The following is a 16,433-nucleotide window of genomic DNA, read 5'->3' as shown; positions in this document are numbered from 1 at the left end:
TGTTGAAATCAAGATTGGAAAAATAAAAGCCTATCTCAGTAGTGTATTAAAATAGGTATATGCATTACAGTGCTGTAGTACTAGTAATACTCTGAACTAGCATTGTTTTAGTTACCATATGAGAGTTTCCTGTGTTAAAAACATTATTTACTATACTATATAGAGATATATAAGATAAGAGAAATATGTATATTATCGCTACTTGGAACAGTAACAACTCGAAAGTCCTATGCTACTGCACTGTAATGCATTGGCCTATTTTAATACACTACTAAGATAGGCTTTTCTTTTTCAATCTTGATTTCAGAGGTCAAACAATTTTTTCAATTTTTTTTCAATCATATAGTGGTGTAGACTGGTCTTTTAAGAACATTTTCCTGGAAACACTTTTTGGATACGACGCCCCGTTATGGAGTTATGATTTTTTAAATAACATGATGTCAGAAAATCAGCCCAAAAGCTTATCTTATTTCTGTTGGTTACGCACCGCTGATTCGCAATGTTTGTCATCACTTCAAGATGTCTACCGATTCGTGAAAAAGGCGTATTAGGCCTAGATAGAGGCCTATCTATATTATTATTTTTAGTTTTTTAGTAATGCTAAAGCCTAATGTGGTAGGCCTTTTTTTTATGATGTATCCAGCTGTTGTATGACTACATTATTCTCACGAGTCATTGGCGGCTGTTGTGTATTCGGTGGCCCCTTTGTGGTTTCATACATTTGGTGCAGCGGCCGAAATGAGTGGCCGCTGCCACTCATTTCGGCCGTGTAATGGATGGCGTATCGTTTATCATTGCAAATTTTCTGTTTAAACATTGGAATACATTTGAGCTGATTAGAAAAAAGTGTGGAGTGGTTGTGCCTTGCATCGCTTTTACCAAGCATTCTTCTTGGCATCTGGCAACATGACCAAAGTTCGAGATGGTTGGAGCTTTTCCTCATCGTAGGTTATTGTCAAAATTAAAGTCTTATTGAGTATCTGGCAACTTGTTGAATTGGATTGTGGCATTTTTGAAAGATAGGAAACAGAGAGTGGTCGTTAATGGTGTTAGTTCTGGATGGCAATTGGTGTCTAGCGGGGTTCCCCAAGGAAGTGTCCTTGGACCATTATTATTTTTAGTTTTCATTAATGATTTACCCAAAACTGTTTCTGATTCTTTTATAAAGTTGTTCGTGGACGATACTATTACTGTTTAGAGTTGGGCAATTCCATGACTTTTTTTCAGATTTAGCAAATTTTCAACTTTGAATGTAAACAAGTTTTATATCAAACTAAAGCTTAAAAAATGAATTTTTAGGATGCATTGATGAAACTTTTCTTGTGTGGATGTATAAAAATATATAGGAATTTGAATTACATCATTTTGAAAATATTTAAAAAATATGAAAATGTCATGTTTTTTCAAAGTCTATAGAAACTAACAAACTGCCATTTATGCCAGTCATTTTTATTTTAAATTGGAGAACTTAACTTATTTTATTAGTTTTGTGACAAAAAGAAATATTTATTTACAACAAAATATTAAGGCAGGGCAAAAATATTTCTTAATATTTTTGTCGGTCTGTGACCCAAAAAAACAACATTTTTTAGGTTTATTAAGTCATGCAGCTTTCAACCATTTTGAAATTCATAAAACTATTGAAGCTAATAAAGGCTAACATTCACTGACAAGATTATTTAAATTTTTGGACTTATTTATTCATATTTTTATTACATTAATTTTAGTCGGTCTGTGACCAAACTAGTCACAGACCGACTTGTCGGTCTGTGACCAATGATATTACAATAATCTTTAAGCAAACTTTTTACTGTAAAGTTGGTTATATTCAATAAACAAAATTAAAATGACAAAAGACATGGGCCTGAGAAAGGTTCTAAGGACATATAGTGGTTTATTTGAAAATAACAATGATTTGCTTCATAATTCGAGTTCTCAACAACCACCAAATTGGGTATATTAAACCATGTGACTAAGTTGGAAGCTGAATGGGTAAAATCTTTCAAATACATAAAGCTGTAGTTTATCATTCAGTATAGATCTTGATTTCAACATTTAAATATTGTATAGTTACTATTCTCTATGCCATTAACCAGCGGAGGCGTCAGCGGGGTGGGGGAATTTTCTTTGTCGGAAGGCCGGGACCCCCTGTCTTTCAACGAACGAATAGGTCGTCGGACCAAAAAATTTTTAAAATAATAATTTTCCAATCCAAATATTACGCTATCTTGATTGCCAATCCCTAATATTGTGGTCTAAAAACACATTTAGGGTTAAATTAAGCCATAAAAACTCCCTTCAAGAACCCTAACAGAGATTTTTTTGTTTCGGGGTATTGACCGAGGCTTTGTCGTCGCTTTGGTTCGGACCCCTGCATCAGACACGTCGGACCCCTTGTTGGCAAACATCTGGCGCCACCATTGCCATTAACATCTAAAGAAAAAAACCATGCTATTCATTTCAAAGGCAACCATAGATGCAAAATGGAGCATGTTTGATGGTTGCTGGGAGGATGTGAAAACACTTCCAGATACCCATAATGCATAAAATGCATTTCATAATTTTCTTGGTTTAATATGCCTTTTTTCATTAAGTACTAGAGTATTTATTAACTGGGTCAGATCAATTAACATCCAAGCAATCATGATTTTGCTTAAGACTATTTTCTGTGACGTTTATTAGGTAAATAATACCATTCTTAATATGTTAAATAATCTGATTTTTATTACAAAATAGATTTTTGTTTACTATAAGGAACTAAGTTATGCTTTTTTATATACAATGTTTGGTAACAAGTTTTTAGTATTTAATTTTATATATAAAGTGTTTTCTCCTTATAATGTGCCAGATCCCATCATATACTATCATGCAAATCGATAGGTCGGTCTGTGACCAGACCCAAGGTGGTACCATCTACCCTGCCATCCCCATGATGTAGTTTTACATCACCTTCTCTGTTGATACTAAAACCTCTTATTTATATTTTTACATACTGAATGTGTTACCATAATCTTTTCGTAATATTTTCAATAGAATTGCACAAAGTTTATATTTGTAAAATTTTCTCTTTTTTTTTAAGTCGGTCTGTGACCAAACATATTAATATCAATATTTCACAAATGACTGTGTTTTAATTTTTGTAATATTGTCAATTAAAAGTGTGTGGGAAGGAGTATAAAATTTACTTGGAATTTCAGATTTACTGGTTTATCTGTTATATCTAAACAGTTTTTTACCATTATGAATGCCTTAAAAAGTCGGTCTGTGACCATGGAATTGCCTAGTTGTCAATTGTGAGACTGATCTTGAGATTCTACAAGGGGATGTAAGTGCTTTATACCATTTAACTTAACAAAATGCAAGGTTATGCATTATGGAGTTAAAAATTTTAATTTTAAATATTTTATTGGTACTGGTACATCAAGATGTGAAATTGAATGTGTTAAGGAGGAATCAGATCTTGGTATTCTATTTTATGATAAGTTGGATTTTTCTAAACACTCTGTAAAGGTTGCAAGAGCAGCAAATAGAAGATTGGGTCTGATCAAAAGAGCATTTAAATTTCTTGATGGTAATGGTTTTTTGCGTCTCTATAAGTCAATGATTGGGAAGGAGTATAAAATTTACTTGGAATTTCAGATTTACTGGTTTATCTGTTATATCTAAACAGTTTTTTACCATTATGAATGCCTTAAAAAGTCGGTCTGTGACCATGGAATTGCCTAGTTGTCAATTGTGAGACTGATCTTGAGATTCTACAAGGGGATGTAAGTGCTTTATACCAGTGGTCGGTAGACTGGCAATTGCCATTTAACTTAACAAAATGCAAGAGCTGTAAAGGTTGCAAGAGCAGCAAATAGAAGATTGGGTCTGATCAAAAGAGCATTTAAATTTCTTGATGGTAATGGTTTTTTGCGTCTCTATAAGTCAATGATTCGTCCTGTGATAGAGTATGGTAGTTGTGTCTGGAATTCTAAATATAAAAAAGATTCTGATTTATTAGAGAAGGTCCAACAACGCTCCACTGAGTGACAAAGCTTATGTGGAGAGACTTAAGGCTCTTAATTTGCCAACTTTGTTATTTAGAATAAAATGAGCAGATGTCATTAAGACCTTTAAGATTTTTCAAGGTATTGATCTTTTGGGCCCTGAGCATTTGTTTACAAGATCAGATTATTCTATAACCAGAGGCCATGTATATAAGTTGTATAAACAGAAATTTAAACTTAATGTTAGGAAAAAGGCATTCGTTGTTCGAGTTACTGACGATTGGAACTCTCTTCCTAGTAATGTGGTAAATCAGAGTTTGGTAAATCATTTTAAAGCGGGCTTAGAGAAAGTCTGGTCTGGCCACCACCTTAAATTTTGCCCGTATATGACCGAAGAGGATTCGATAATGATTGAGGGACAAATGAGCTTTGATCTCTAAGTCTCGAAGATTCAAGGTAAATTCAAGGTAAATTTTATTACACCAAGCAATCTCTTTGTAACATTACATTGACCTCAAGCGTACTAGCGTTAGTTCTTTTCACATTATAGGACATGCATACTGTAGCTCAAAAACATTGATCTTTTTGCAACTTGCATTTGCCAGGGTCTAAGTTTCAAATGAGTAAGTAACAATTGGGAAGATAAGTGCCTGAACCAACCACAACTTTGTTAAGTTAGTTATGAAATTAACCAATGAAATATCCTACAGTAACTAATTTGACCTGTTTTTTGACAAATTTTTGTTCAAGGCATTAGTGGCATCTCAAGTATATCAAGTGCGAGTCAGTTTACACCCATGTAGGCTCTAGGCCTGTATGATAATTCTTACATACACGTATCCTATAATATATATTTATCTATCCCTGCCAAAAAGATTCCAATAGAAGGCCACCAAGTCCTTGGGTTATTTCAAGAAATGTAGTTAATCTGTGGAACTTCCAAAAGCAAAATAAAAACATGGTTTTTGCCTGCAAATGTGACGTTAAAAATTTGCAGCCACGATGATTTGCATATTTCATTATATTGCAAAAACTGCTGCTGTAATGAGGTCTGCACTATGCTGTGAGAGAGTTAAAATTGAAATTGCGATATAATCTGAAGTACATTTGCTGATTTTGTGATTGGTCATGTTTAATATTTTTATGATAGACTATAAGTTTATTTTTGGTTTGGTGGTTGAGAGGCAGAGTGTGTCGGCTAACTTCTACCCATGCCAATTCACAGCCACTCTGGCAAACACGTATTAAACCAAATGTCAGTTAACTTGTGCCCAACATTGGCTAACTCCTACCCACGTCTATTTTAAGAAAATCTAATATTATTATGATACTTGCTGTACTATATTTGTCTACAAGAACGAAATCTAATTTTTCTTTCTTAGGTGTATATGGATAATTGTATTGGAATTGTTGAGGGGTCTATGACCCCACCTATCTCCCCACGCCATTTGGAGTGCTGGTATGATGATCTGGTAGATGAATCTTTATTGATACATCATGATGAATTACTAGGTAGGTCTACATGTAATGCTTCCAGACTGTATAGTAAGGCCTGTGCGGGGAATATATCCTTCCCACAAACAATTGTCCCAGTAATCCGTCCGCGCATTTGGCAAAATAACCGCCAATTTCCACACAGATTTTGCCTAAAATTGGGATTTGACGTAATCTCAATACTGTATATATAAACAATGTAATTGGGATTTTGCGCACCAATTTTTCTTTCAATTTTCCATGCAAATTTAAGCTGGCTTTTGAGCTGTCATCCACGCAATTAAATATTTTTAGATTATGGTAATGCTCTTTAAACAGAGGCAGATTCAAGGTGGAGCCCATCGGCATTTACCTTCAGAATTAAACCATTGGAAAAAAACAATAGAGTATCAAAAGCTTGCAAGTATCATGAATTTAATTGAATTTTAACTTTCTGAAAAATACTCTGGGAGTGTGTTCCAATTTTCAGGAGACTCCTGTGACTTGCTGTTGATTTGGAGTCCCTTTTTTGACAGTGGTGAATGATACTAGGGTGCTACAGTTGTGTGAATTAAGAGAGTATAAATTTGACATTTAGATCTTTTCACACAGAATACTTCAACCAAAATATTGGGCTCTCGGTCCTCTCTGAAGTGGGCTATAGATACATGTGCTTGATTTGCCGGTAGACATTACACGGTGTGTACAAAAAACAGTTGCTGGGAACGAGTTTATATTTTGTTCTCCTTGCATTATTTTACAGTAGGTGATGTTGCACCATCCTGTATATTTACTGATTGCAGCGATGCAGATTCAGCATACAACAGTGAATGGAAAGCTTGTAATACTGGGCACCTTCATTGTCAAGTTCTTGCAAAGTAAGTTTGTAATTAGAATGAATCCATATTTGCGCACTTGTTTTGAAAGTCTACATATATGCATAAATTGATAATCTAATGATGATGATGATGAAGAGATGATGCAGTGATTATAATAGCAATGATCATGAGTATGATGTTAGAATGTGATGGTAAGGCCAAAAAAAAAAAAAAATCGTGTGTTGGCCACATTTTGGTAAAAAAAAATAATGGGTTTTTTTTAACATCAATATCGTGTTTATGCCTAAAAAGGAGAAAACGCACAAAAATACAGCAAAGACCATTTTTAAATCGACATTGAAGAGCAAACGGTCCCATTTCAGATGCATGGCCTACCGTCGCAAGATAGGCACATTCTAGCCTTTTTAGCTCATGAAAAACATATTTTTCGTTTGTAGCCAAAAAGCGGGCGTGGCCAACAAAATAATTTTTTATTTGGCCTACAAGTAATGGTGGTGTTTGTTAGTGATGATGAAGATATAATGGTAATGAGGTTGAAAATATTAGATAAATAATGACAGTGTTTATAAAAGTTATGAGGATGATGGTGTTGAGGATAATAGAGATGAGGTTGGCGGTGTGGATAATGAGATGTACAGTTGTAATGAGGTTGGCAGTGTTGATAGTGATGACTTTGATGATAGTAAGGCTAATACCCATATACTAAACAAGAGAATAATTCAATTATGTAGTTTCTAACAATATCTTAGCAGGGCATCTGATGTTTTTGAAATTGAATATTATAATTATGATGTACAGTAATATACAGTTTGATAACAATTACTATTATGCAATATTTTGCATGATTCCCAGAATTCTGAGCAGTTTGGATCCACACCCAAGTCTGTTTCAAGACACAAAGTGCAAGCTTTTTGGAAGTCACTTTGTCACTTCCTCTGGTTTGCTGGATTCTACATGTCTCATTTTCTCCCTCGCAAAGTAAGTATGTATTCAGTTTTTTTCCAATTTTTTGCCTCATTGTTATTTATTTTACTAATATAACAATTTAATATTAAATTTATTATTATTTGTATTGTAAGGAAAATATAGATTTCTTAAAACAATGATGGCTAGATATCTTTATGAAAAAAAATGATGTAATGTTGCATCCATCTCTTCTCCAATTAAATTTAAAAATCTCTTCTGCAATTTTTCCAGTATTTTTGATAAGTATTTGAAAAAAACGTACTGTATGCCCACCCTACATCGAGATTCGAACCCAAGACCTTCCAATTACCATTCAGATACTCTACCAACTGATCCATGAGGCCAAGTGCTACACACCCTTGGATTGATAGTCCAGTATTTTTGTGCTGCTAAAAGCAATTATTGTTTTAAAATCATGTATATTTAATTTCATCAATATAATATCATTTTTGAACTTTTTTTTTGTTGGTAATTTGCTGTATGTACATACCTATATGATTTACCATGACATTGTCATTTATAGGCAGAAGATAGGAAAACTTAAATTATCCTTGGAGATGTTGGCACACAAAACTTCAACAGGTATTTTTTTTTTTTATGACTTTGTAACAGCATGTCTGATTTGTCAATAGACTGGGTCAGTTTCCAAAAACATGACTTCCAAAGGCAAATTGTGTTAATTTATGGCATACAAGCTTTTTTGTGGTTTTGAGGGTTGCTGAATACAAATCTGCTGTATGCCAAGCTCAAAAATGACCGGAAAGGCCTCCAAATCCAATATGCCCACAAAATTTTAGTATTTGCCATAATACTTCACAATATCCTACATAGGACAATAGTTTTGAGTGGTGTTTTTTATTCTGTGATTTGAGATGTTAGGGCACATGGTAATATCATCAAAAGTCAATTTCAGCCATTAGTGGTTGTCGAGATCCAAGATGGCTGCTAAAATGGCCGCCAAACTTTAATATTAACCGTTTACTTCCTTAATATTCCATAGAACAGTGGCTTTTTTTAGTCTGTGATTTGAGATATTATTTTTAGGAGCATACAGTTGCACCACCAAAAGTCAAATTCAGCCACATGCAAAATTCCAAGATGGCCACCAAAATGGCCGCCAAATTTTTAAATTTAAAATAACTTCCATAATATTCCACATTGGACAACAGTTATGGTTTGTGGGGGTATGTCATCAGAAATTACTACGATGTGATTTTGCGTCAGGAAAATATCATAGGAGTGATGTTTTGCCCTACCTGACGTGATATCGTACCGAATATGCAGTACTTTTAAGGGTAATTTAAAATCCCAGACCCAGACTTAAATATCTCAAAAAGTGTCAATGGCTTAAAATGACACTACTTAGAATAGTTTGTCATGTTTCTATGAAGAATGTTTTAGATTTTGGTGACCATCCGGAGTAGGGTTTTGATATGAGGACCCTTTAACGGAAAACGTCCCAGACCAGATATTTCAAAAAATAATAACTGATATGTATAACAATTTCAAAAAAGTTTAACCAAGGTACAAAGAAGAAATTATCATGACGATCCAAATTGGGGTGGGCATTTGAGGGACAAAAGATCCCAGACCTAAATATCTAAATAATGGATCAATGGATAAAATATGTATATATATATATATATATATATATATATATATATTGTATGTATGTGTATTGTATGTATGTGTATTGTAGTGCATATTTATATATATTGGAACATGTACATGGTGTAGGCCTATGTATATTGATATTTTTATACTGTATATATTACTCTTTTTTGCAATTAACCTAAATTTTAAGAAGTCTCATTTTTAATTTCTTTTGTTTTTTTCCTAAATACTATTATTATTATTATTATTATTATTATCATATCATAAATTTTATATTGCTGTTTCTTTATGGATGGATTAACAAGCTTGTGAGCTACAGAGATGTCTCCTTAGATTTACACAGTTTTTTTCCGTATGTGAGTTTTGGTTTTTTAGGTTTATTTTAATGTATGCACAAATTGTATTGTTATTTTTATAAAAGGCTAATAAAGAGTGAATGGATGAATGAAAGAAGGTGATCATTCAAAACTTTATGGTAAAGAATTTACATAATTAATGTATTTGCCATTAAGCCTAGTTTTAGGTGTTCCACGTATCACAAATCTGTAACTCTCTTTATAGTGGCAGATAGTCACATGGTCTATTCTAAAAGGATCTTGACCACTGACTCCAATAAATTTCCATAGAATTCGTTAAATTAATAAAATAATTGATCAAAGTAATGGTAATAGTTCAAATAAACTGTTTTCGCTTTACCTTGAATTTGAAATAACAATTTTAGAATTGTATGCGTCTTCCTTTCAATAAGTTTAAGAATCAACACACCTCCTTTGATTGATTCCTGATCAACCATACATTGCTACAAATCAAAATGAAAAGCTCAACAGTGTACATTGTACATCGTTGGGCTAACATTAACATTTGTTTACCGTCAGATTCGGACATCTCTGACTCCGCTAGCTTGAAGCACACCTGTGTTGTATTCTTACAGTATTTGAAAGTATTTATTCATAGGTAAGCTTCAATATTTATTTTTTCATCATTTGCAAACATGTGTGAAGTAAACATGTAAATGATTTTGATTACTTTACTGCTCCATTTTTTTGCATTTTTAATTAAGGCTCTGTGACACAATATCCACATACTGTAGGCCTTGAGAAAAATGTTATTTAAATAAAATGCTTCCAATAATAATTGTGGCTCTGGTTGCCCCCAATCTTAAGATATATGAGTTCAGAATTTTGCAACCTCAGATAACAGCTTTTTGTGGGTAATCTTGTCAAGTGTTATTTGTTATAATTATCATTCATATTTGGATTTTTTTTGTTGACTATCTGCAGTTGTTCATGCATTTCATTTAAATCTGAACTCTTAATCAGCTTTAGAGTCCTAATGAAAAAAAAAATGTAATGATGATAATGATACAGAAATTATGATATTCTAGTGGAGATAGAAAGGTGAAGATTATTATATTATTTTTTTTTATTTTATAATGATTTTTTTTCCATTTTATTTCATTTCATTTCATTTTTTTTTATTTCGTCCAAAAAACATTAAAAATTTTAATACAAAACATGATAACCGAGAGCACAGAAAACAACACTAAGTTGGCTGGACAGGATTGCCAAAAAGTGAACTAAATCACTGTGAACTGTCACTCTCCAATGCCAATAAGAACAAAAATTGAATTAGCATAAAATATTTTTTTTTTTAATGGACTAATCAATAAAATTTAAATTTAAAAATATATATGTACAAAATCAACAGTGAAATCAGTCAAAATACAATAAAATTGTATTTCGTCACTTGATACAAAATACAATTTTCAAAAACACAAAGCAAGACAATTCAAAGATATTTTCAGGAGATGGACTGGATTTTCAATAGCAAAATTAATTACTTTCTATGTTATGGTGATGACATTGACAATGTTTACAACCAAATCATCCAACAATAATCAAAATGATAATAACAATAACATAGCATGTGCACGTGTTACTGTTTTAAATTTTAATTTGTAAGGCATTACAAGTTTGATGAAACATCAGGATGCAGGTACAACCAAAGACTCAACAACTTGCATCCTATTTTACTACAAGAGATGGAGGGCCTGTCAAATTACCTAGGCAAGGTTGCTGATCTTCCATCTAATGTTCTCTCCCAGTACATTTCATCAGGACTAAAGAAGGTATGTGTATCAGAGACATGATCAAATGCAATAATTATAATTATGTTCCATTCAAAATCTGTGACCCGATTAACAACTTGTTATTCTTTTACCTATATATTTGTATAGCTCATTCCCCTTTCCCTCTCTAAGTTTTTTTTTTGTAAATTATAAAAAAAAATGGAGAAAGAAAATTATACTCTAATTAGATTTGAGAGTACCATGGTCATCTACAGGTGCCATAATCATAACTCTTCTTACCTCAGTCCCACCATGTCTAGACCCTTCATATGCAAAAGTTGTTCCCTGGGCCCCTCCTTTTCGAATTCCGTGATCTGCCACTACTTTTGATCATGCTTTTATGTTGAGGCAATTGTCAAATATTAATATAACAATAACATTTTGTTTTTGTGGTGCTTGTCAGTTTTATACTTCCTATCATGTTGCAGTATAAATAATCTCTATTTGACTATTAACTAATTTATGGTTGATGACTTGATTAAATACAAAAGCAATACTTTTTTTTTTGCAGCAAAGTATTGCTTACTTGGTCTTACACATTGTCTTGAATGTCAGATGGGGTTTGATAGAATCCTTACACATGCTTTACAGCAAAACAAAAGGTAGATTTCTATTTCAAGATTCTAAAGATACTAAAATGCTGTATATTTTATATTGCTTATAACCTTTAATAGAGTACACATCAATAATATTATTAATTATATTTAACAATAATATTTATACTCCTATTTCTATTGTTTACTTAGTATGTTTAAATTGATTATTTTGTTTTAAGTACTTTATTTGAATGAATGGATATAAATTGTATGGTACTTGTACTTGGTACTTGGTTTGTTCCCTCCTGAATCTTCCACAAGGGAAATTAACAGGAAGTCTCAGGAAGTGGTTTATTTGTTTTAATTTAATGATACTACATTATGGCCGTATTTGACTGGTCATTCTTCGTTGAACCACGCCCACCTGCGCAGCGGTAAAATCCTACTTAACGAAGACGACCAGTCGAATAGAACACTTATAAATACTCGACAAAACAAAATGGCTGCATAGTTACCGCGATACACGCTGCGTAATCAAGGCTGCTTCATTTTGTGGCAGTATGGGTTTTTAGTAAAAAAAATATTTTCATCCAGTTTTTTAATTCTGTTGGCCTACAATTATTTTTTGACTTCATGTGGGTAAATATTATAATTTTTATTTTCTGAAATTTAATCTAAATTATATTAACACAAATGTTGTTTCTAAACTCACCAATCGAATATGTTTGTTTTGGTCACGTGAATAACTTAACACTGATTAACGCACTCTGGGTTTACGTTAATTTTTGTTGTCAACAAAGTCTATTTTTCGAACCAGTCAAATGAAAATAATACTCAACGAAAATTCGTAGTCAACAAAATGAACTAGTTGAATATGCCAAATGTATGTTAGTATACACTAAATTAATGAGGTAAGTGTAATGCAATTATTGTACATTTTAGTTAATTTCTGGCTGTAACATACTTGGTAATAATAATCTATTTTGTTTTTAACTTTCTCAACTCTTCATTTCATTTTGGTGTAATAGCAACCATAGCTTGATATTAAGTCCACCCTAATTTTTCTTATAATTTTCAGGCACAATAGCGGAGAATGATGTCAACAACCTTTTAACGGCAGAAGTCAACATATTCATAAATGATATTGTATATATTGCAAGATTGCGATTCAACTCAGTATGTGAATTAAAAATAAATTTCTAACTTTATAATTTATGCTAATATATGTGTATGTGTATAATTTATGTAAACTTATTTGTATACCTGTAATCAATTCATTACTATAAGTTGGTGACAGTCAATCTATTGTTACTTCTTTTGCTGTTCCATGATTGGATTACATTTATTCAGTGTGAACACTAAGGATAACCCAAAGTCCAAAGACTCATATGCATTGAGGTCTTTCCGCTGGTGATTGGGCAGTACACCGGTAGTCAATCACTCTCTTTTGCACATAAGCCATATTGCACATGATACCAATGGCTTAAAAAATCTCATCCAAAAGACTGCACATTTTTATACTTGCATTTCAGCCAGATATCTGAAATGCAAGGAGAGCAGCGGATTGCATTAATTCGGGTACAAGAGGATAAAACAGTAAATCTCTTTTCTTGTAGATTTCAAGAAAGGACTTGAAGAATGTGTCACCTTTTCCTTGTCCGTGTTTGCAAGAGTTTGTCATTATGCTTATTCATTTCCTAGATCAACGTCAATCTAAGTTTGGGACAGAAGTAAGTACAGTACTGGTAAAACAGCATATATTACCTTGTTAATTTCTATTGCTTTTTTTCTTTGCTTTTGAACTTGGATACCAGGATGCAACTGCCTTCCTGTATTCTCTTGGTATGCAAGTATGTTCCTGTGAAAGCTTTTGGTACTATTACTAATTGTAATTGGTTAATCTTATTTTTCAGTCATTTTGGTTTATGTTTCATGCAGCACTTGAAGCAAATGCTGGGTTAAATAAAAAAGGTATTTTTCGGGTTAAATGATTTTTTTTTCCCGTGATATTTTATGTTCTTATTAATATCATTACTATAATCATTGTATAACCAACATTAGTATCAACTTAATAAGACTATAAAAGTGCGAAAGTATAATACATACTCCAAGTATTGAAATGCACGCCATTGTGTTGGGATTCAATATTAATTATGTCATCATCATTGTCGAAATATTAAATCCCAACACAATGATGTGTTTTCAATACTTGGAGTATGTATTATACTTACTATAAAAGTGCCTTCTTTATGTAGATACAATGAACAAGATCTATTAACAAAATCATGAAAACTTGCCCATAAAAATGTTGACCTGTGTTGTGTTCTGAATGCCTAACATTTGACTTAATAGATTTGTGGACTGAAAAAGCTGTGGATCATAATACTTTTATCATTAACATATTGTTTTTAATTTTTTTTTTTTTTTTTTTAGGGAATATAGACCTATGTTGGTGGCTACTGATCCACATATCACCACTGTACAAGTACAATCAAAATGGTGAACTTCAAAAATCCTCTGTAAGTTTTTATAGTCTGAATGAATATAAATTTTTAGTTAAATATAATCAATTTGTAAACCAGCTGGAACCTGGTTTCCCACAGGCTGTACAATGCAGACGCATGATGCAGGACAGGAAATTTCTGTAATGAATTTGTTCGTTCAAACCGGTCACTCACTGCATCGTACGACAGTCAGACAGCCGACGGTCAGACAAAATCAACTCTGCTCCTTTTGAGCACTAGACGTTGGGACATCGTCTGCTTATTCTCAGTAGCAGTTTAAATGGATCGTCATTAAAAACGATCCATTTTGCGTACTTTGAAGAATCGCATCAGGTGGCGACCGTCGGATGCAATGAATGCCGGGCTTAATTCATACTGAACTGACTTCTAGAGATGTACACTAGATTAGAATGTAAACTTTTATACTTTCTTATTGTTCATTTGCACTGACCATTAATGTCCATATAATTCTTCAAAAAGAAAGAAAACTTTACACTATGATTAAAGTAGAGAATAACCATTATTTGAAAATAACAGTTTCATATTTTAATTTGATTCAATTATGTTCTGTACAATATTTACTTAAATTGCAGACTTGTGTTCGCAGTAATTGGCTGATGGTTGGAGACCTTCTCAAGATGACATTTTCTCAAGTAAGGCCCAGTCCAGACTATCACGTTTTATTTAACAAAACATGTGACATGCCTAAATATGGTCGTGATGATTTCATTTCTAGTCCCATTACCTTGATTGGCTCTTAGCCTTGTTTTGGGCAATTTCCCATACAAAAGAAATAATTAAACTAAGCCAACAAAAAAATTTTAAAATTGCTATTACAAAAGATATAAAAATCAGAATTAACCGAAAATGTTTGCGGTGTTATACTAAATATATATTCAGTTAAACTTGCCTAAGTTTACTGTGCCTAAGTCGAATAATTTTTAAGTCGATCTTATTTTACATGCCAAACTACTGAGTTTTCTATTAATTAACAAACTGTAAGTCAAATTTTATCTAAGTCGAACAATACTTCAATGGCATTTTGGATTCGACTAATAGGCAAGTTCAACTGTATTATTACTGAAAATAGAATTTTTTTTAACAGTGTTATAGTACTGAATATATATATTAAGGGACATCTGTTGCACTTACTGTTTACTTTTTTTTGTTATTGTTGCTAGGAGTTAGGGCTTGATGAAGAGAGTATCCGAGTCCATCTGCAGTGCTGTCTGTCCCTGTGTCATGTTTGGGAGCCAAGCTCAAAGACATTAGCTAAACAAAAGGTCGGATTTAAATGATTCTTTTACCATTTTATAGCTCTCATTTTACTGTTTAACATTGTATTAATAACTAATTTTGATTTTTGCGACGAGTCACTGGTTTGACTTGTCTTTGCCACATATGAAAAAGTAAATTTTCATTATTTGGCCACTGATTCTGGTTTTTGAATGGTAAGCCTGATATGTGCTATGCATCATTTAGATAGAGATTTGCAGTAAGAGAAATTATATGAAGTGATATGAGCACTAATCAGATGGCTGTCTGTTTTCATTACGTTATATAGGACATCTTCATCTATAGTTGACGCAGTACAAAGGGAAATGCGGGATATTGTACGCGTCTGTTTCTTGGAGTCTGGTCGAAGCATTGCCCATCGTTGTAGCCAGCTGTTTATGCTGTGTATAGGGTAAGCACCTACTGTTATTGCTGCTGTTGGTATTATAATAGTTGTTGTTGTTAGTACAGTCGACCTTGCCTAAGACGAATAATTTCTAAGTTCTAAGATCTAATTTTACATGCCAAATTGTTGTGTTTTCTATTAATTAACAATCTGTAAGTCGAATTTTATCTAAGTCGAACAATACTTCAATGGCATTTTGGATTCGACTAATAGGCAAGTTCAACTGTATTAAGAATTGGAATGAAAATAATGTTGTTATAGTATGTATATTAAGGGGCATCTGTTGCACTTACTGTTTACTTTTTTTTGTTATTGTTGCTAGGAGTTAGGGCTTGATGAAGAATGTATCCGAGTCCATCTGCAGTGCTGTTTGTCCCTGTGTCATGTTTGGGAGCCAAGCTCAAAGACATTAGCTACCTTATGGCAGTACAGTCACAAGAGAATGGTAAGCAAACTAATATTTCTAATTTATGTAATTAAAATTTTATCCAGATATGAATGTCATCATGGGGTGCAACACATACATAATTAATGAGTAATCATAATTTTAATAAATGTTTATTTGGCAAAAATTACTATTGCTATTGTACTTTCAACACCCCTAAAAAATAATAGAACTGTCTGGCCCAGTGTACCTTATATCAACTCAGCTCCAGATGTATTCACATGAAAAAAATTAATTAAATCATTCTGTTCCGTTTTG

General features: G+C 32.7%; 1 protein-coding gene across 4 annotated transcripts in view; it reads left to right on the top strand.

Moving 5' to 3' along the window:
• Nucleotides 1-16,433, top strand: part of LOC117118130 (protein MMS22-like) — a 60,451-nt gene that overhangs the window by 632 nt on the left and 43,386 nt on the right. For 3 of the 4 annotated variants that reach the window (XR_004447007.1, XM_033262637.1, XM_033262638.1), the window contains exons 2-14: nucleotides 5,372-5,501; nucleotides 6,226-6,340; nucleotides 7,154-7,279; nucleotides 7,791-7,849; nucleotides 9,757-9,835; nucleotides 10,844-11,009; nucleotides 11,521-11,611; nucleotides 12,624-12,721; nucleotides 13,162-13,275; nucleotides 13,459-13,516; nucleotides 13,979-14,064; nucleotides 14,643-14,702; nucleotides 16,053-16,175. Coding sequence is in view for 2 of the 4 variants with exons in the window: in XM_033262637.1 (XP_033118528.1) it covers nucleotides 5,378-5,501; nucleotides 6,226-6,340; nucleotides 7,154-7,279; nucleotides 7,791-7,849; nucleotides 9,757-9,835; nucleotides 10,844-11,009; nucleotides 11,521-11,611; nucleotides 12,624-12,721; nucleotides 13,162-13,275; nucleotides 13,459-13,516; nucleotides 13,979-14,064; nucleotides 14,643-14,702; nucleotides 16,053-16,175 (1,299 nt within the window). In the remaining 2 variants the exon portion in view is untranslated. Of the gene's footprint in view, nucleotides 1-3,849; nucleotides 4,457-5,371; nucleotides 5,502-6,225; nucleotides 6,341-7,153; nucleotides 7,280-7,790; nucleotides 7,850-9,756; nucleotides 9,836-10,843; nucleotides 11,010-11,520; nucleotides 11,612-12,623; nucleotides 12,722-13,161; nucleotides 13,276-13,458; nucleotides 13,517-13,978; nucleotides 14,065-14,642; nucleotides 14,703-16,052; nucleotides 16,176-16,433 lie in introns of those variants that run through there. The other variant, XR_004447008.1, reaches the window with a different exon arrangement.

The sequence above is a fragment of the Anneissia japonica genome, unplaced genomic scaffold (assembly GCF_011630105.1).
Source record: "Anneissia japonica isolate Jap-2015-1 unplaced genomic scaffold, ASM1163010v1 scaffold11779_len1430905_cov172, whole genome shotgun sequence".
In the NCBI taxonomy this organism is placed as follows: Eukaryota; Metazoa; Echinodermata; class Crinoidea; order Comatulida; family Comatulidae; genus Anneissia; species Anneissia japonica.
This window is presented reverse-complemented; position numbering and strand designations above follow the sequence as displayed.